The following is a 20,730-nucleotide window of genomic DNA, read 5'->3' on the forward strand; positions in this document are numbered from 1 at the left end:
AACGTTATGTACAAAGAACAAAACGGATTTTTTATGTGTTTTTAAACGTTATTTGGCATTGTGACGCTTCGGTACCGATAGTGCCAGCAATGATATGGATGCTGGATCAAATCGCTCGTGTGCTGCAATAGGCAAAGGGAGCTCATGCAAGTAAGTCGTAGCTTAAGCGGGCGCGGATTTTATGCGCTCTTACCTCTTTAATTAAATTTTGGGTTAGATTTCCAGGCTGGTTGATTAAAAAAGAGACAAGAGACAAAAAAAATTTGTGTTTTTTTAAACCATTAATTTGTACACCGTCTATTCATTCTTTCTATTAGCTCAATTAAACCATTTGTTCAAAATAACAAGATAGCAAATTCCTGCATTAACTGTAGCTATAACTGCAGCTCAAGTTAGTCACAGCAGGTCTGGAGCTAGGATTTTCTTGTTAGGAGTGGGAATGATTTGAGAGAGGGTGGTTTCAACAGTTTTTTTTAAAGCCCGTGTCTACCAAAACTTTTTCGGTCGACCTAAATGAGTTTTCCAAACCACCATAAAAACCTTATTTTGAATTTGAAGAAGGTCGAAAAGAGTTTATGTGCACCTTTTAGGTTTTGATTTAGGAAGTTTTTTTTTGGCAAAGCGAATTGAAAAGTAAAAAATTGAAAACTAGGTGAAAAGAAATATTTTACTTTTCACTCTTGAAAAGTAAATATTTTTTGGCGCCAAAAGTGCCTTTAGAATAAGTTTTAGGGTTACTCAGCCAAAAATGGATTTTTTTTTCCAAATAGTACCAAAGGGGATTCTTTGGGTGTTCACGGTCAACCGTACCTAAGCCCGCTACTGATTCACAGCTTTTATTATAGATACTATGCTAATAAATAAAATTAGCACAGAAAAAACTTAGCCAAGACTAGCTTTTTCGGCGATTCTTTAGAGCCAAAACGGACTTCAGCGTTAATCTTTCATGGCAAAAACTTGAAAGCGGAGCAAACTTAATTCTGCCAGCCATACTTTTGATTAATTTTTTTTAGACCCGTCTACTGAGTGCCTACTTAATAACTCGTCATTTAATAAATCAAGAATTTGCATGCAAATTACTCAGAGGCGATGTTACCAATAAAATGGGTGACTCAGGTGATTTATAACAACCAATGGACTTGAATAATGGAATAGAGTGCTATTTAGAGCGCGCAAAAATTTTTTCAATGAGAGCATTTTCTTAACAATTCAAATTATAGATAAAGTTTTTAAACAAATCAAGTTTTATGTAATATCGACCAAACTAAATCACCCCAAACCCGTTAGAATATAGTCGAATTAGTTGAGTAAGAGACTTAAAAAATGCAAGATAATCGAGTTTATGCTCGAAAGCTTTTAATGGTTACTGCGTTAATTTAAAATGACCGTGAGCTTATTCCGCTTCTATTCGAATTGGTATTTGATGATGAAATACAAAATGACGAGAGTAACTATAATGAAGTGAGCAATCAGCATTATTCGGTCTATAACTGCAGACATTTTCTTCCACTGACTGTCTCTCAGCTTGTCTCGGGCATCTTCTGACGAAGTCTCTTCATCCTTGCAAAACTTCTCCAACTCCTGTTGCAGCCGACGAGCTCCATTGTCATTCAATTGGGTCCCATCTTCTTCTTTGCCACTTTGTTCAGTTGGCTGACTAGCATTTTGTTTTTCTGGTATCCCCAGTGGAACTATGAGGATGTACCTCATTTTCTTACTGCATACTATCTTGACGAGGTACGTTGGCATTTCCAATCCAATGTTGTTGTGGTAAATGTGTATAGCTGAAATATAAGTAGCTCTTGCCGTAAAATTTCAATTTCCCAGGAACAAAATTATTTTTACAACTCAATCAAAGATTATTTTTCTGATAAATGACGTGGTGATGGTGATGTTTAACGGTTAATTTTCTTTGTTTCTTTTTTTTTGCTAATTTTTTGCTAATTTAAGATTATTAATCAGCTATTTTTATTATAAATTGTACGTACCAATAATAGCAATGACTCCTAGAGCAGTTATGTGTATAATTTGAGACGCGATGAGCTCTGCTAGAAGCGGCAACTCGTCGAAGCTCGGAGGGAAAATATCCTGCAAAATGCCGAAGTTGACCATCTCGGCCAGCAGAATAGTCACAATGAATGAAATCTTCTCTCCCGATTCTACCGGAATTGCAAACTCAAAACCCGAACAGATGTAGAGAATTAAACTTGGTGTGATGAGGAAGAACTCGTAAAATATGGAGCGCCGTTTCAACCGGACTGTTAACTCGACCCCCGTTTGTTCATAGGAATTTGACTTAACTACTCTGAATCGCATTGGTTTGATGACTTGCCATTGATAGTTGTCCTCGTAAGAAGACAAAAATTGATCCTGCATCACTGGGTTCACTAAAATAAAACGGAAGTTCTCTTAAGCTCATACTGAAATAAAACTGAAGTTCGCTTAATCTCATTGAACTTTGTTCCCTGGATCTTTGTGCTTTTTTGACTTTTAAGCACAATTTTTCTGAGTCAGGTTTTGTATCAGCACATTTTTTTAAATGTTGAATTCAACAAATCAAAAATTTTTTCTTTAAGTTTTTGAAAACCAGCTGAAAATTTTTTTGAATTGTTTTTTTTATCGGCAATTCTCTTGCCAACATTTGTTTGGGTGATAGAATGTTCGAGTTTGCCACTCATTTCGACCACATAGCCCACTTGTCCTTTCAAGCGATGATCAAGGATTTTTGCAATGTGGTTTTTCTTAAAACAGTGTTAGCCAGTTTAGTTGACTTGACTGCCTTCAGATCAATCCAAATAAAATTTGATAGCTCTCAAAAACAGGGAAAATCCTTATTTGCTGGATCCTTATTTGCGGGAAAAAACTGCTAAAAATAAACACTTTTTGAGAGCACACCTGTGATATTCCAATTACGATGAGGCATTCGGTTCATCAGTCTCAAGCGGCATTCCTGCTCATCATAGGGGAATTTGCGTACATTGATTCTGCATGAGAAAACACCTGTTACGTCTTGATCGAATGCAATCACTCTCCCATCGTATGATAACACTTGTTTTTTGGTCGAACCCTTTCCAAGAATCTCTATCAACGAGGGTAGCGCTGAAAAGCACAAGTTACTCTTTTTCGTAGCATCATTTTGTTATCAACCATCCACAAGGATCAAACTTGAATACTATAAATGGATCTTTTTTCAAACCAGTCTTGCCATATTTCCCTTTTTTAAGCATAACCTCGTTTTATTTCAACTAATTCTTGCAAATTGATTGAATTATGTCTGATAACATTTTGATATGGCCAAATAGCGTGCCTACTCCAATTTGCAATGATTTATGAGCCGGATCAACTCGTGTTGCTGATAGAACGGATTACTTCTCTGCTGACTAGCGCGTTATCTGTCCCAAATCAGCAACCAAATTGGTATTTTTTCAAATTCCTACATTTCTCGAAACAGTCTCGCAACTTTAGCTTGTTTTTTATATTGTGCAATTGAAAATTTGTTCCGACGAAAAACATGATTGCTCGTGTCAGGGCGAAGCTCTACATGTTCCAACTGCCTTTTAAGGTTAATGGAGCAGTAATAACAAGAAAAATTAAATGTAACAAAACTTCTTTTTTTTTCGTTTCTTTTTTCAATTTTTTGTCAATTTGAGATTTTTTTTGAAAATCATCCTCCTACACGCCATATAAAGTACAAAGTGATAGATTTCGCTCCTAGTAGCAATACAATTATGGCAAATATTTTTCCATCAACCAATTTGGAACTATTTCTGAGATGGATTAAATCTCCGATTACTCGTTCAATGCGCGAAATATATCGCGCGCTAATTGTCCCAAATTGGCCAAAATGGCAATCATTAAACCCCCATACCTTACAAAAAATGATCACAGGTGGAATATGTTTTTTTTTCAAATTTAAACTCATGACAACAATATCTATTGATTGATATTTAAAAATTTCCGGCAAAAAGGTCTAGTTAAAAAATCGAAAACTTTCTGAAGAAAAAAGCCACCCGAGCACAAATATTTCATTACTTTCGTTACAAAAGTCGGAACAATAACCACGCAGAGAACGAATATTCGAATCTCAGACCAATTGATGAAAATAGATGATGCAAGATAAACTGATACTGGTTCAACTATATAGCTAAGCATCGATTAAAAATATGTTTTTGCAATCTCCATTCATAACTTTTGTAAAAATTAAGACAAAAACTTCAGCATAAAAACTTTGAAAATTTTTCCTTGGCTATAAACTGAAGTATCAATCAATCCCTCTTGATGTTCAATTGTTTTAGCTGGTTTGCTTCGCGCGATGTATGCCTAAAAAATGACCAGCTACACTTTTTTGTCAATCCTGATAAGTTTTTGTTCCAAACACTCTCGAAGAGTGGAAAATAAGTGTGAATAGGGGCTTTTTTCGCTCAATTTTTTCCAGACTCCAGAAAAGATTGTAAGGGCTCAAGTGTGGTATCACATTAAAGCCCTGATGGTCATGGTTTGGATTCTAAAAAAAAGAAGAAAAAATTGTCTGAGTGTGGATTCCTAGTCACTATAATTCTACCACAAATCGAACGTTTTTTTTTAGCTACTATTAGTTTTCATTATTGTAGTTTCACCCTAATTCAATGAATTTTCTCTAATACAGTAAAAAAAGCTTGTTTTGGCTCCTTTTTGATTTGTTTTTAATAATGAGTTTCGATCGAATCATTCTGTGCTAATTCTACGACAGCATCCGACTATCGTTGTTTCTTCGTGTGTTGCTCTTTTTTTGACCAAGCAAAGAATAATAATAATCGATAAGGGTGAGCAGAGCTTCTATATGACATCAGCAAATCTGTTTTTTTTATGGTTCCAAGTTTCGATCTCATTAAAATGTCAAAAAATTTGTGCTGGGGGTTTTCTTACTGAACGATATTCATATAAAGAGCCAAATACTAAAAACCAATTTTTGCTCTGCCACTGTTTTCCGTTAAGCTGTAGATGCTTTTTTAAAGAATTTAGGGTTACTTCCACAAATATAGTTCAGTTTGTGATATTTAAGGGGCAACATAATTCGTCAGGTTAAGGCGTAAGAGTAGTTAAATAAGTAATCATCCCGCCATATAAGGCTTCCCACATTTTGACATTTTGAAAAAAAAAAGATTTCTTCTCGGAGTTCGAAAGGTGCTCATGTTCAGGCTTGATCATCTTCGTTTACCCGAGAGTTTACTCATGCCGCAAAACGACGGATTCTAATAGGCTACTAATCGATGTCTCTGTTTTTTATACAAAAATGCCGCAAAACTAAAGCTTCCATTAGGTTGAAATTCGATGCAGCTAGATACGTCATTGCGCGTCATTGTGCTTTATACATTTAAAACTAACCTGAGTGCTTGTTTTCTCCATATTTCAGTTTTGCAATCGTGAATGAAAGAACCAGTTGGTGCGGTTAACGAAGAAGTTAAATTTTGAGAATAATATTTTTTCAAACTTGCCTTGAAAGGTTTTGCAGGAGGGATTGCAAGTGTCGGTCGAAAAAAGGAAAGAGAGTAAGTTTCAGCTGCTGAAACATCTGGGCTTCAAAACCTGATAAGTTTTTGTTTATTTTCTATGTTGATGTTAGTCTGGGTAAATTTTAAACGCCATTCAAGCCAAATGGTTTTTAATCTTAAAATTTACCAAGAAGTTAACCGTTGAACCATTACTCTCATCGAAAAAAGTTTTAAGAAATCGCAGACCAGTTTGTTATTTCCACAGAGCTAGTCGAAAAGAGAAAGCTCTCAAAACTTTGATCCTTGCTACTGAACAGTTTCTAGACTTCAGAATTCAGAATTTAAAAATCTTAGTTCATAAAAAAATTATTTCGTTGATTTTTGTTCCAAGTTTTGAAGAAAACGCTGAAGAGTTAGGCGTTGTTACTTTTACTGTGTTTTTGATGTATTCAATTTTGAATTGAAGATATATTTTTTTGTTTGTTTCAATTAAGAACTGTTGAAGATGAGAAAGCAAAAGTCATAAGTGAACTTTAGCTTGTGGTTGGGGTCTTAATTATTATCTAACCGAAAGCGTGGGTTGAAGGTGATTAATGGCGGTTTCTTCATAATCTTGTTTTCCTTTGTGATTAAATTAGTCAGTCCTGTTAAGGAAATCATTACTAATACTTGGTGGTTTGACTAATCCATTTCAAGTAGATAAGTTTACCTTCAATTCTTTCCTAAAAACCTACGTTTTCATACATTTGGATTAAAGTGACTAAGTTGAGCAGGTATATAATGCAAATTGTTCTTAACCACCGCCGTCAAATGTAGGGGAAAAAGTAAAATTTCAGGTTTGCTGGTAACGGTTTATATAAAGTTCTGAGCCTAACAACTTTTGTTGTGAACAAGATAGAAGCTCGACTAACGGGACCTTTTTGTTTCTCCTATGGTGGGGAGAACCGATAGCCTAAATATATATTTTTTTCAGTTGAGGCGTAGTATGAGACATAAAAATATTGTAAAACTGCAAGGTGAAAAATTGAAGTAAATAAAAATATATTATATTTTCATCATTTTCCTAATTTTCTGAAAATAGGAGTTTGACTATTCGAGGCTCAGAAACCGATAACTTTTGATGTGATTAAGATACACAACTGTTTAACGGGACCTTTTCTGTTCTCCTATGCTAGCTCCTATCCTTTATAAACTGGGCTGAAAAAATTCTTCAAAAATTGATGTCAAATCTTGAAAAAATAAAAAAAATTGAAAAAAAAAAACGAAAAAAATGGAAAAAAATTCTGATTTTTTAAATCTCAATCTGTCCAATAATGCTTCCAATCAATCAGACAAGAGTTTTAACACATTTAAATAGCTTTGAGATGCTCTGGAGACGTTTTTTTTTTCTTCAGAAAAGTGATTTTGCCTTTGGTGTCTCAATGGTGAAATTGAAAATTGAAATTTCTTAATATCGAGCAATCTCCCGGAACCAAAGTACGTCCTTCGAACAAACATCGCAAAAAACGCATTATGTAAGCTTAACAACAACTCCTTCATGGTAAATTTTCACGTTTTCAATTTTCAGTTTTTGTACGTGTAAGATTTTTATAACTTAAGATTTTTATAATTAACAAGCGAACCGTCAGAAAGGTCTAGTTAAAAAATTGAAAACTGTCTGAAGAAAAAAGCCACCAGAGCACAAATATTTCGTTACTTTGGTTAGAAAAGTCGAATTAATAACCACGCAGAGAACGAATTTTCGAATCTCAGACCAATTGATGAAGATAGATAATGCAAGATAAACTGATACTAGTTCAACTATATAGCTAAGCATCGATTAAAAATATATTTAACATCTCCATTCTTAAAATTCAGAGAAATTCAGAGAAAAATTTCAGCATAAAAACTTTTAAAAGTTTTCCTTGGCTATAAAATGAAGTTTCAATCAATCCCATTTCATATTCAATGTGTTAGCTGGCTTTCGTCGCGCGATGTACGCCTGAAAAAGAACAGCTACACTTTTTTATCAATCCTGATAAGTTTTTGTTCCAAACACTCTCGAAGAGTGGAAAATAAGTGTGAATAGGGGCTTTTTTCGCTCAATTTTTTCCAGACTCCAGAAAAGATTGTAAAGGCTCAAGTGTGGTATCACATAAAAGCCCTGATAGTCATGGTTCGGATTCTGAAAAAAAAAGAAGAAAAATTGTCTGAGTGTGGATTCCTAGTCACTATAATTCTTCCACAAATCGAACAATTTTTTAGCTACTTTTAGTTTTCATTATTGTAGTTTCAAACTAAGATATTGAATTTTCGCGAACAAAGTAAAAAGAGCTGATTTTGTCTTCTTTTTGATTTTTTTAAATAAGGAATTTCGATCGAATCACTCTGTGCTAATTCTACGACAGCATCCGACGATCGTTGTTTCTTTGTGTGTTGCTTTTTTTGACCAAGCAAAGAATAATATTAATCAATAAGGGTGAGCAGAGCTTCTATATGACATCAGCAAATCTGTTTTTTTTATGGTTCCAAGTTTCGATCTCATTAAAATGTCAAAAAATTTGTGCTGGGGGTTTTCTTACTGAACGATATTCATATAAAGAGCCAAATACTAAAAACCAATTTTTTCTCTGACACTTTTTTCCGTTAAGCTGTAGAAGTTTTACTTTAGAGTTTAGGGTTACTTCGACAAATATAGTTCAGTGATATTTAAGGGGCAACAGAATTCGTCATGTTAAGGCGTAAGAGTAGTTAAATAAGTATTCATCCCGCCATATAGGGAAATTTCTTAATATCGAGCAATCTCCCGGAACCAAAGTACGTCTTTCGAACAAACATCGCAAAAAACGCATTATTTAAGCTTAACAACAACTCCTTCATGGTAAATTTTCAGGTTTTCAATTTTCAGTTTTTGTACGAGTAAGATTTTTATAACTTAAGATTTTTATAATTAACAAGCGAACCGTCAGAAAGGTCTAGTTAAAAAATTGAAAACTGTCTGAAGAAAAAAGCCACCAGAGCACAAATATTTCGTTACTTTGGTTAGAAAAGTCGAATTAATAACCACGCAGAGAACGAATTTTCGAATCTCAGACCAATTGATGAAGATAGATAATGCAAGATAAACTGATACTAGTTCAACTATATAGCTAAGCATCGATTAAAAATATATTTAACATCTCCATTCTTAAAATTCAGAGAAATTCAGAGAAAAATTTCAGCATAAAAACTTTTAAAAGTTTTCCTTGGCTATAAAATGAAGTTTCAATCAATCCCATTTCATATTCAATGTGTTAGCTGGCTTTCGTCGCGCGATGTACGCCTGAAAAAGAACAGCTACACTTTTTTATCAATCCTGATAAGTTTTTGTTCCAAACACTCTCGAAGAGTGGAAAATAAGTGTGAATAGGGGCTTTTTTCGCTCAATTTTTTCCAGACTCCAGAAAAGATTGTAAAGGCTCAAGTGTGGTATCACATAAAAGCCCTGATAGTCATGGTTCGGATTCTGAAAAAAAAAGAAGAAAAATTGTCTGAGTGTGGATTCCTAGTCACTATAATTCTTCCACAAATCGAACAATTTTTTAGCTACTTTTAGTTTTCATTATTGTAGTTTCAAACTAAGATATTGAATTTTCGCGAACAAAGTAAAAAGAGCTGATTTTGTCTTCTTTTTGATTTTTTTTAATAAGGAATTTCGATCGAATCACTCTGTGCTAATTCTACGACAGCATCCGACGATCGTTGTTTCTTCGTGTGTTGCTTTTTTTGACCAAGCAAAGAATAATATTAATCAATAAGGGTGAGCAGAGCTTCTATATGACATCAGCAAATCTGTTTTTTTTATGGTTCCAAGTTTCGATCTCATTAAAATGTCAAAAAATTTGTGCTGGGGGTTTTCTTACTGAACGATATTCATATAAAGAGCCAAATACTAAAAACCAATTTTTTCTCTGACACTTTTTTCCGTTAAGCTGTAGAAGTTTTACTTTAGAGTTTAGGGTTACTTCGACAAATATAGTTCAGTGATATTTAAGGGGCAACAGAATTCGTCATGTTAAGGCGTAAGAGTAGTTAAATAAGTATTCATCCCGCCATATAGGGCTTCCCACATTTTGACATTTTGAAAAAAAAATCTTTTCGGCGCGCGGAAAGGTGCTCATGTTCAGACTTGATCATCTTCGTTTACCCGAGAGTTTACTCATGCCGCAAAACGACGGATTCTAATAGGCTACTAATCGATGTCTCTCTTTTTTATACAATATTGCCGCAAAACTACAGCTTCTAATAGGTTGAAATTCGATGCAGCTAGATACATCATTGTGCGTCATTGTGCTTTATACATTTAAGACTGAATGAATGAACCAATTGGTGCCGTTAACGAAAAAATTAAATTTTGAGAATAATATCTATTCAAACTTGCCTTGAAAGGACTTGCAGGAGGGAAAAACCTTTAAAAATCTTAGTTCATAAAAAAATTATTTCGTTGATTTTTGTTCCAAGTTTTGAAGAAAACGCTGAAGAGTTAGGCGTTGTTACTTTTACTGTGTTTTTGATGTATTCAATTTTGAATTGAAGATATATTTTTTTTTGTTTGTTTCAATTAAGAACTGTTGAAGATGAGAAAGCAAAAGTCATAAGTGAACTTTAGCTTGTGGTTGGGGTCTTAATTATTATCTAACCGAAAGCGTGGGTTGAAGGTGGTTAATGGCGGTTTCTTCATAATCTTGTTTGCCTTTGTGATTAAATTAGTCAGTCCTGTTAAGGAAATCCTTACTAATACTTGGTGGTTTGACTAATCCATTTCAAGTAGATAAGTTTACCTTCAATTCTTTCCTAAAAACCTACGTTTTCATACATTTGGATTAAAGTGACTAAGTTGAGCAGGTATATAATGCAAATTGTTCTTAACCACCGCCGTCAAATGTAGGGGAAAAAGTACAATTTCACGTTTGCTGGTAACGGTTTATATAAAGTTCTGAGCCTAACAACTTTTGTTGTGAACAAGATAGAAGCTCGACTAACGGGACCTTTTTGGTTCTCCTATGGTGGGGAGAACCGATAGCCTAAATATATATTTTTTTCAGTTGAGGCGTAGTATGAGACATAAAAATATTGTAAAACTGCTAGGTGAAAAATTGAAGTAAATAAAAATATATTATATTTTCATCATTTTCCTAATTTTCTGAAAATAGGAGTTTGACTATTCGAGGCTCAGAAACCGATAACTTTTGATGTGATTAAGATACACAACTGTTTAACGGGACCTTTTCTGTTCTCCTATGCTAGCTCCTATCCTTTATAAACTGGGCTGAAAAAATTCTTCAAAAATTGATGTCAAATCTTGAAAAAATAAAAAAATTTGAAAAAAAAAACGAAAAAAATGGAAAAAAATTCTGATTTTTTAAATCTCAATCTGTCCAATAATGCTTCCAATCAATCAGAAAAAAATGGAAAAAAATTCTGATTTTTTAAATCTCAATCTGTCCAATAATGCTTCCAATCAATCAGACAAGAGTTTTAACACATTTAAATAGCTTTGAGATGCTCTGGAGACGTTTTTTTCTTCTTCAGAAAAGTGATTTTGCCTTTGGTGTCTCAATGGTGAAATTGAAAATTGAAATTTCTTCATATCGAGCAATCTCCCGGAACCAAAGTACGTCCTTCGAACAAACATCGCAAAAAACGCATTATTTAAGCTTAACAACAACTCCTTCATGGTAAATTTTCACGTTTTCAATTTTCAGTTTTTGTACGAGTAAGATTTTTATAACTTAAGATTTTTATAATTAACAAGCGAACCGTCAGAAAGGTCTAGTTAAAAAATTGAAAACTGTCTGAAGAAAAAAGCCACCAGAGCACAAATATTTCGTTACTTTGGTTAGAAAAGTCGAATTAATAACCACGCAGAGAACGAATTTTCGAATCTCAGACCAATTGATGAAGATAGATAATGCAAGATAAACTGATACTAGTTCAACTATTTAGCTAAGCATCGATTAAAAATATATTTAACATCTCCATTCTTAAAACTCAGAGAAAAATTTCAGCATAAAAACTTTTAAAAGTTTTCCTTGGCTATAAAATGAAGTTTCAATCAATCCCATTTCATGTTCAAAGTGTTAGCTGGCTTTCGTCGCGCGATGTACGCCTGAAAAAGAACAGCTACACTTTTTTATCAATCCTGATAAGTTTTTGTTCCAAACACTCTCGAAGAGTGGAAAATAAGTGTGAATAGGGGCTTTTTTCGCTCAATTTTTTCCAGATTCCAGAAAAGATTGTAAGGGCTCAAGTGTGGTATCACATAAAAGCCCTGATAGTCATGGTTCGGATTCTGAAAAACAAGAAGAAAAATTGTCTGAGGGTGGATTCCTAGTCACTATAATTCTTCCACAAATCGAACAATTTTTTAGCTACTTTTAGTTTTCATTATTGTAGTTTCAAACTAAGATATTGAATTTTCGCGAACAAAGTAAAAAGAGCTGATTTTGTCTTCTTTTTGATTTTTTTTAATAAGGAATTTCGATCGAATCACTCTGTGCTAATTCTACGACAGCATCCGACGATCGTTGTTTCTTCGTGTGTTGCTTTTTTTGACCAAGCAAAGAATAATAATAATCGATAAGGGTGAGCAGAGCTTCTATATGACATCAGCAAATCTGTTTTTTTTATGGTTCCAAGTTTCGATCTCATTAAAATGTCAAAAAATTTGTGCTGGGGGTTTTCTTACTGAACGATATTCATATAAAGAGCCAAATACTAAAAACCAATTTTTGCTCTGCCACTGTTTTCCGTTAAGCTGTAGATGTTTTTCTTTAGAATTTAGGGTTACTTCCACAAATATAGTTCAGTTTGTGATATTTAAGGGGCAACATAATTCGTCAGGTTAAGGCGTAAGAGTAGTTAAATAAGTAATCATCCCGCCATATAAGGCTTCCCACATTTTGACATTTTGAAAAAAAAAAGATTTCTTCTCGGAGTTCGGAAAGGTGCTCATGTTCAGGCTTGATCATCTTCGTTTACCCGAGAGTTTACTCATGCCGCAAAACGACGGATTCTAATAGGCTACTAATCGATGTCTCTGTTTTTTATACAAAAATGCCGCAAAACTAAAGCTTCCATTAGGTTGAAATTCGATGCAGCTAGATACGTCATTGCGCGTCATTGTGCTTTATACATTTAAAACTAACCTGAGTGCTTGTTTTCTCCATATTTCAGTTTTGCAATCGTGAATGAAAGAACCAGTTGGTGCGGTTAACGAAGAAGTTAAATTTTGAGAATAATATTTTTTCAAACTTGCCTTGAAAGGTTTTGCAGGAGGGAAAAACCGAATCTAACTCAGACTCAAACGAATGATTGCAAGTGTCGGTCGAAAAAAGGAAAGAGAGTAAGTTTCAGCTGCTGAAACATCTGGGCTTCAAAACCTGATAAGTTTTTGTTTATTTTCTATGTTGATGTTAGTCTGGGTAAATTTTAAACGCCATTCAAGCCAAATGGTTTTTAATCTTAAAATTTACCAAGAAGTTAACCGTTGAACCATTACTCTCATCGAAAAAAGTTTTAAGAAATCTCAGACCAGTTTGTTATTTCCACAGAGCTAGTCGAAAAGAGAAAGCTCTCAAAACTTTGATCCTTGCTACTGAACAGTTTCTAGACTTCAGAATTCAGAATTTAAAAATCTTAGTTCATAAAAAAATTATTTCGTTGATTTTTGTTCCAAGTTTTGAAGAAAACGCTGAAGAGTTAGGCGTTGTTACTTTTACTGTGTTTTTGATGTATTCAATTTTGAATTGAAGATATATTTTTTTGTTTGTTTCAATTAAGAACTGTTGAAGATGAGAAAGCAAAAGTCATAAGTGAACTTTAGCTTGTGGTTGGGGTCTTAATTATTATCTAACCGAAAGCGTGGGTTGAAGGTGATTAATGGCGGTTTCTTCATAATCTTGTTTTCCTTTGTGATTAAATTAGTCAGTCCTGTTAAGGAAATCATTACTAATACTTGGTGGTTTGACTAATCCATTTCAAGTAGATAAGTTTACCTTCAATTCTTTCCTAAAAACCTACGTTTTCATACATTTGGATTAAAGTGACTAAGTTGAGCAGGTATATAATGCAAATTGTTCTTAACCACCGCCGTCAAATGTAGGGGAAAAAGTACAATTTCAGGTTTGCTGGTAACGGTTTATATAAAGTTCTGAGCCTAACAACTTTTGTTGTGAACAAGATAGAAGCTCGACTAACGGGACCTTTTTGGTTCTCCTATGGTGGGGAGAACCGATAGCCTAAATATATATTTTTTTCAGTTGAGGCGTAGTATGAGACATAAAAATATTGTAAAACTGCTAGGTGAAAAATTGAAGTAAATAAAAATATATTATATTTTCATCATTTTCCTAATTTTCTGAAAATAGGAGTTTGACTATTCGAGGCTCAGAAACCGATAACTTTTGATGTGATTAAGATACACAACTGTTTAACGGGACCTTTTCTGTTCTCCTATGCTAGCTCCTATCCTTTATAAACTGGGCTGAAAAAATTCTTCAAAAATTGATGTCAAATCTTGAAAAAATAAAAAAAATTGAAAAAAAAAACGAAAAAAATGGAAAAAAATTCTGATTTTTTAAATCTCAATCTGTCCAATAATGCTTCCAATCAATCAGAAAAAAATGGAAAAAAATTCTGATTTTTTAAATCTCAATCTGTCCAATAATGCTTCCAATCAATCAGACAAGAGTTTTAACACATTTAAATAGCTTTGAGATGCTCTGGAGACGTTTTTTTCTTCTTCAGAAAAGTGATTTTGCCTTTGGTGTCTCAATGGTGAAATTGAAAATTGAAATTTCTTCATATCGAGCAATTTCCCGGAACCAAAGTACGTCCTTCGAACAAACATCGCAAAAAACGCATTATTTAAGCTTAACAACAACTCCTTCATGGTAAATTTTCACGTTTTCAATTTTCAGTTTTTGTACGAGTAAGATTTTTATAACTTAAGATTTTTATAATTAACAAGCGAACCGTCAGAAAGGTCTAGTTAAAAAATTGAAAACTGTCTGAAGAAAAAAGCCACCAGAGCACAAATATTTCGTTACTTTGGTTAGAAAAGTCGAATTAATAACCACGCAGAGAACGAATTTTCGAATCTCGGACCAATTGATGAAGATAGATAATGCAAGATAAACTGATACTAGTTCAACTATATAGCTAAGCATCGATTATAAATATATTTAACATCTCCATTCTTAAAATTCAGAGAAATTCAGAGAAAAATTTCAGCATAAAAACTTTTAAAAGTTTTCCTTGGCTATAAAATGAAGTTTCAATCAATCCCATTTCATATTCAATGTGTTAGCTGGCTTTCGTCGCGCGATGTACGCCTGAAAAAGAACAGCTACACGTTTTTATCAATCCTGATAAGTTTTTGTTCCAAACACTCTCGAAGAGTGGAAAATAAGTGTGAATAGGGGCTTTTTTCGCTCAATTTTTTCCAGACTCCAGAAAAGATTGTAAGGGCTCAAGTGTGGTATCACATAAAAGCCCTGATAGTCATGGTTCGGATTCTGAAAAAAAAGAGGAAAAATTGTCTGAGTGTGGATTCCTAGTCACTATAATTCTTCCACAAATCGAACAATTTTTTAGCTACTTTTAGTTTTCATTATTGTAGTTTCAAACTAAGATATTGAATTTTCGCGAACAAAGTAAAAAGAGCTGATTTTGTCTTCTTTTTGATTTTTTTTAATAAGGAATTTCGATCGAATCACTCTGTGCTAATTCTACGACAGCATCCGACGATCGTTGTTTCTTCGTATGTTGCTTTTTTTGACCAAGCAAAGAATAATATTAATCAATAAGGGTGAGCAGAGCTTCTATATGACATCAGCAAATCTGTTTTTTTTATGGTTCCAAGTTTCGATCTCATTAAAATGTCAAAAAATTTGTGCTGGGGGTTTTCTTACTGAACGATATTCATATAAAGAGCCAAATACTAAAAACCAATTTTTTCTCTGACACTTTTTTCCGTTAAGCTGTAGAAGTTTTACTTTAGAGTTTAGGGTTACTTCGACAAATATAGTTCAGTGATATTTAAGGGGCAACAGAATTCGTCATGTTAAGGCGTAAGAGTAGTTAAATAAGTATTCATCCCGCCATATAGGGCTTCCCACATTTTGACATTTTGAAAAAAAAATCTTTTCGGCGCGCGGAAAGGTGCTCATGTTCAGACTTGATCATCTTCGTTTACCCGAGAGTTTACTCATGCCGCAAAACGACGGATTCTAATAGGCTACTAATCGATGTCTCTCTTTTTTATACAATATTGCCGCAAAACTACAGCTTCTAATAGGTTGAAATTCGATGCAGCTAGATACATCATTGTGCGTCATTGTGCTTTATACATTTAAGACTGAATGAATGAACCAATTGGTGCCGTTAACGAAAAAATTAAATTTTGAGAATAATATCTATTCAAACTTGCCTTGAAAGGACTTGCAGGAGGGAAAAACCTTTAAAAATCTTAGTTCATAAAAAAATTATTTCGTTGATTTTTGTTCCAAGTTTTGAAGAAAACGCTGAAGAGTTAGGCGTTGTTACTTTTACTGTGTTTTTGATGTATTCAATTTTGAATTGAAGATATATTTTTTTGTTTGTTTCAATTAAGAACTGTTGAAGATGAGAAAGCAAAAGTCATAAGTGAACTTTAGCTTGTGGTTGGGGTCTTAATTATTATCTAACCGAAAGCGTGGGTTGAAGGTGATTAATGGCGGTTTCTTCATAATCTTGTTTTCCTTTGTGATTAAATTAGTCAGTCCTGTTAAGGAAATCATTACTAATACTTGGTGGTTTGACTAATCCATTTCAAGTAGATAAGTTTACCTTCAATTCTTTCCTAAAAACCTACGTTTTCATACATTTGGATTAAAGTGACTAAGTTGAGCAGGTATATAATGCAAATTGTTCTTAACCACCGCCGTCAAATGTAGGGGAAAAAGTACAATTTCAGGTTTGCTGGTAACGGTTTATATAAAGTTCTGAGCCTAACAATTTTGTTGTGAACAAGATAGAAGCTCGACTAACGGGACCTTTTTGGTTCTCCTATGGTGGGGAGAACCGATAGCCTAAATATATATTTTTTTCAGTTGAGGCGTAGTATGAGACATAAAAATATTGTAAAACTGCTAGGTGAAAAATTGAAGTAAATAAAAATATATTATATTTTCATCATTTTCCTAATTTTCTGAAAATAGGAGTTTGACTATTCGAGGCTCAGAAACCGATAACTTTTGATGTGATTAAGATACACAACTGTTTAACGGGACCTTTTCTGTTCTCCTATGCTAGCTCCTATCCTTTATAAACTGGGCTGAAAAAATTCTTCAAAAATTGATGTCAAATCTTGAAAAAATAAAAAAAATTGAAAAAAAAACGAAAAAAATGGAAAAAAATTCTGATTTTTTAAATCTCAATCTGTCCAATAATGCTTCCAATCAATCAGACAAGAGTTTTAACACATTTAAATAGCTTTGAGATGCTCTGGAGACGTTTTGTTTTTCTTCAGAAAAGTGATTTTGCCTTTGGTGTCTCAATGGTGAAATTGAAAATTGAAATTTCTTAATATCGAGCAATCTCCCGGAACCAAAGTACGTCCTTCGAACAAACATCGCAAAAAACGCATTATTTAAGCTTAACAACAACTCCTTCATGGTAAATTTTCACGTTTTCAATTTTCAGTTTTTGTACGAGTAAAATTTTTATAACTTAAGATTTTTATAATTAACAAGCGAACCGTCAGAAAGGTCTAGTTAAAAAATTGAAAACTGTCTGAAGAAAAAAGCCACCAGAGCACAAATATTTCGTTACTTTGGTTAGAAAAGTCGAATTAATAACCACGCAGAGAACGAATTTTCGAATCTCAGACCAATTGATGAAGATAGATAATGCAAGATAAACTGATACTAGTTCAACTATATAGCTAAGCATCGATTAAAAATATATTTAACATCTCCATTCTTAAAATTCAGAGAAATTCAGAGAAAAATTTCAGCATAAAAAATTTAAAAAGTTTTCCTTGGCTATAAAATGAAGTTTCAATCAATCCCATTTCATGTTCAATGTGTTAGCTGGCTTTCGTCGCGCGATGTATGCCTAAAAAATGACCAGCTACACTTTTTTGTCAATCCTGATAAGTTTTTGTTCCAAACACTCTCGAAGAGTGGAAAATAAGTGTGAATAGGGGCTTTTTTCGCTCAATTTTTTCCAGACTCCAGAAAAGATTGTAAGGGCTCAAGTGTGGTATCACATAAAAGCCCTGATAGTCATGGTTCGGATTCTGAAAAAAAAGAAGAAAAATTGTCTGAGTGTGGATTCCTAGTCACTATAATTCTTCCACAAATCGAACAATTTTTTAGCTACTTTTAGTTTTCATTATTGTAGTTTCAAACTAAGATATTGAATTTTCGCGAACAAAGTAAAAAGAGCTGATTTTGTCTTCTTTTTGATTTTTTTTAATAAGGAATTTCGATCGAATCACTCTGTGCTAATTCTACGACAGCATCCGACGATCGTTGTTTCTTCGTGTGTTGCTTTTTTTGACCAAGCAAAGAATAAAATTAATCAATAAGGGTGAGCAGAGCTTCTATATGACATCAGCAAATCTGTTTTTTTTTTATTGTTCCAAGTTTCGATCTCATTAAAATGTCAAAAAATTTGTGCTGGGGGTTTTCTTACTGAACGATATTCATATAAAGAGCCAAATACTAAAAACCAATTTTTGCTCTGACACTTCTTTCCGTTAAGCTGTAGAAGTTTTACTTTAGAGTTTAGGGTTACTTCGACAAATATAGTTCAGTGATATTTAAGGGGCAACAGAATTCGTCATGTTAAGGCGTAAGAGTAGTTAAATAAGTATTCATCCCGCCGTATAGGGATTCCCACATTTTGACATTTTGAAAAAAAAATCTTTTCGGCGCGCGGAAAGGTGCTCATGTTCAGACTTGATCATCTTCGTTTACCCGAGAGTTTACTCATGCCGCAAAACGACGGATTCTAATAGGCTACTAATCGATGTCTCTCTTTTTTATACAATATTGCCGCAAAACTACAGCATCTAATAGGTTGAAATTCGATGCAGCTAGATACATCATTGTGCGTCATTGTGCTTTATACATTTAAAACTGAATGAATGAACCAATTGGTGCCGTTAACAAAAAAAATAAATTTTGAGAATAATATCTATTCAAACTTGCCTTGAAAGGACTTGCAGGAGGGAAAAACCGAATAATCGCAAGTGTCGGTCGAAAAAAAAGAGAATAATTTGCAGCTGCTGAAACATCTGGGCTTCAAAACTTGATAAGTTTTTGTTTTTTTTTCTATGTTGATCTTAGTCTGGGTAAATTTTAAACGCCTTTCAAGCCAAATGGTTTTCATTCTTAAAATTTAACAAGAAGTTAACCGTTGACCCATTATTCTCATCGAAAAATTTTTTAGGAAATCGGAGACAGTTTGTTATTTCCACAGAGCTAGTAGAAAAAGTGAAAGCTCTCAAAATTTTGATCCTTGCTCTTTAACAAATTCTAGACTTCAGAATTCAGAATTCAGAATTTAAAAATTTTAGTTCATAAAATAATTAATTCGTTGATTTTTGTTCCAATTTTTGATGAAAATGCTAAAGAGTTAGGCATTGTTTCGTTTACTGTGTTTTTGATGTATTCAATTTTGAATTGAAGATATGTTTTTTGTTTGTTTCAATTAAGAACTGTTGAAGTTTAGAAAGCAAAAGTCATAAGTGAATTTTAGTTTGGGGTTGGGGTCTTAATTATTATTTAAACGCAAGCGTGGGTTGAAGGTGATTAATGGCGGTTTCTTCATAATCTTGTTTTCCTTTGTGATTAAATTAGTCAGTCCTGTTAAGGAAATCATTACTAATACTTGGTGGTTTGACTAATCCATTTCAAGTAGATAAGTTTACCTTCAATTCTTTCCTAAAAACCTACGTTTTCATACATTTGGATTAAAGTGACTAAGTTGAGCAGGTATATAATGCAAATTGTTCTTAACCACCGCCGTCAAATGTAGGGGAAAAAGTACAATTTCAGGTTTGCTGGTAACGGTTTATATAAAGTTCTGAGCCTAACAACTTTTAATGTGAACAAGATAGAAGCTCGATTAACGGGACCCTTTTGGTTCTCCTATGGTAGGTAGAGCCAATAGCCTAGTTATTTTTGCGAAACGCTCATAACCACCGCCGTCAAATGTAGGGGGGGTGGAAAGTACTTTATCAGCAATGCTGGGAACGGTTTATGTGCAGTTCTGAGCCTAATAACTTTTGTTGTGAACAAGATAGAAGCTCGACTAACGGGACTTTTTTGGTTCTCCTATGGTAGGGAGAGCCAATAGCCTAAATAGGGGGGGGGGGTACATTATCAGGGTTGCTGGTAACGGTTTTTATGCAGTGCTGAGCCTAACAACTTTTGTTGTGAACAAGATAGAAGCTCGGTTAACGGGACCCTTTTGGTTCTCCTATGGTAGGTAGAGCCAATAGCCTAGTTATTTTTGCGAAACGCTCATAACCACCGCCGTCAAATGTAGGGGGGGGGGGGGTGGAAAGTACATTATCAGCAATGCTGGGAACGGTTTATATGCAGTTCTGAGCCTAATAACTTTTGTTGTGAACAAGATAGAAGCTCGACTAACGGGACTTTTTTGGTTCTCCTATGGTAGGGAGAGCCAAGAGCCTAAATAGGGGGGAAAAGCACATTATCAGGTTTGGTGGGAACGGTTTATATGCAGTTCTGAGCCTAATAACTTTTGTTGTGAACAAGATAGAAGCTCGACTAACGGGACTTTTTTGGGTCTCCTATGTTAGGGAGAGCCATTAGCTTATTTATTTTTGCGAAACACTCCTAACCACCGCCGTCATGTGTAGGGGGGGGAAATTACATTATAAGGGTTGCTGGGAACGGTTTATATGCAGTTCTGAGCCTAATAACTTTTGTTGTGAACAAGATAGAAGCTCGACTAACGGGACCTTTTTGGTTCTCCTATGATAGGGAGAGCCAATAGCCTTAAAAATTTTTTTCAGTTGAGGCGTAGTATGAGACATAAAAAAAATTGTAAAACTGCTAGGTCAAAAATTGAAGTAATTAAAAATATATTATATTCTCATCATTTTCTTATTTTTCTGAAAATAGGAGTTTGACTATTCGAGGCTCCGAAACCGATAACTTTTTATGTGATTAAGATACACAACTGTTTAACGGGACCTTTTCTGTTCTCCTATGCTAGCTCC

The 20,730-nt window shown here is 34.0% G+C and overlaps 1 protein-coding gene across 1 annotated transcript in view; it reads right to left on the reverse strand.

Annotated features, from left to right (window-relative positions):
- Window positions 1–1,194: 1,194 nt before the first annotated feature.
- The window catches only part of LOC134844586 (neuronal acetylcholine receptor subunit alpha-5-like), a gene marked incomplete at its 5' end in the record, with an annotated part of 44,217 nt that continues 24,681 nt past the window's right edge, over window positions 1,195–20,730 (reverse strand). Inside the window, 3 exon segments of the mRNA XM_063861332.1 lie at window positions 1,195–1,784; window positions 1,989–2,387; window positions 2,896–3,099. Of these exon segments, the coding sequence (XP_063717402.1) occupies window positions 1,405–1,784; window positions 1,989–2,387; window positions 2,896–3,099 (983 nt within the window). The 3' untranslated portion in view covers window positions 1,195–1,404.

Source organism: Symsagittifera roscoffensis, chromosome 4 (genome assembly GCF_963678635.1).
Source record: "Symsagittifera roscoffensis chromosome 4, txSymRosc1.1, whole genome shotgun sequence".
NCBI classification, from domain to species: domain Eukaryota; kingdom Metazoa; phylum Xenacoelomorpha; order Acoela; family Convolutidae; genus Symsagittifera; species Symsagittifera roscoffensis.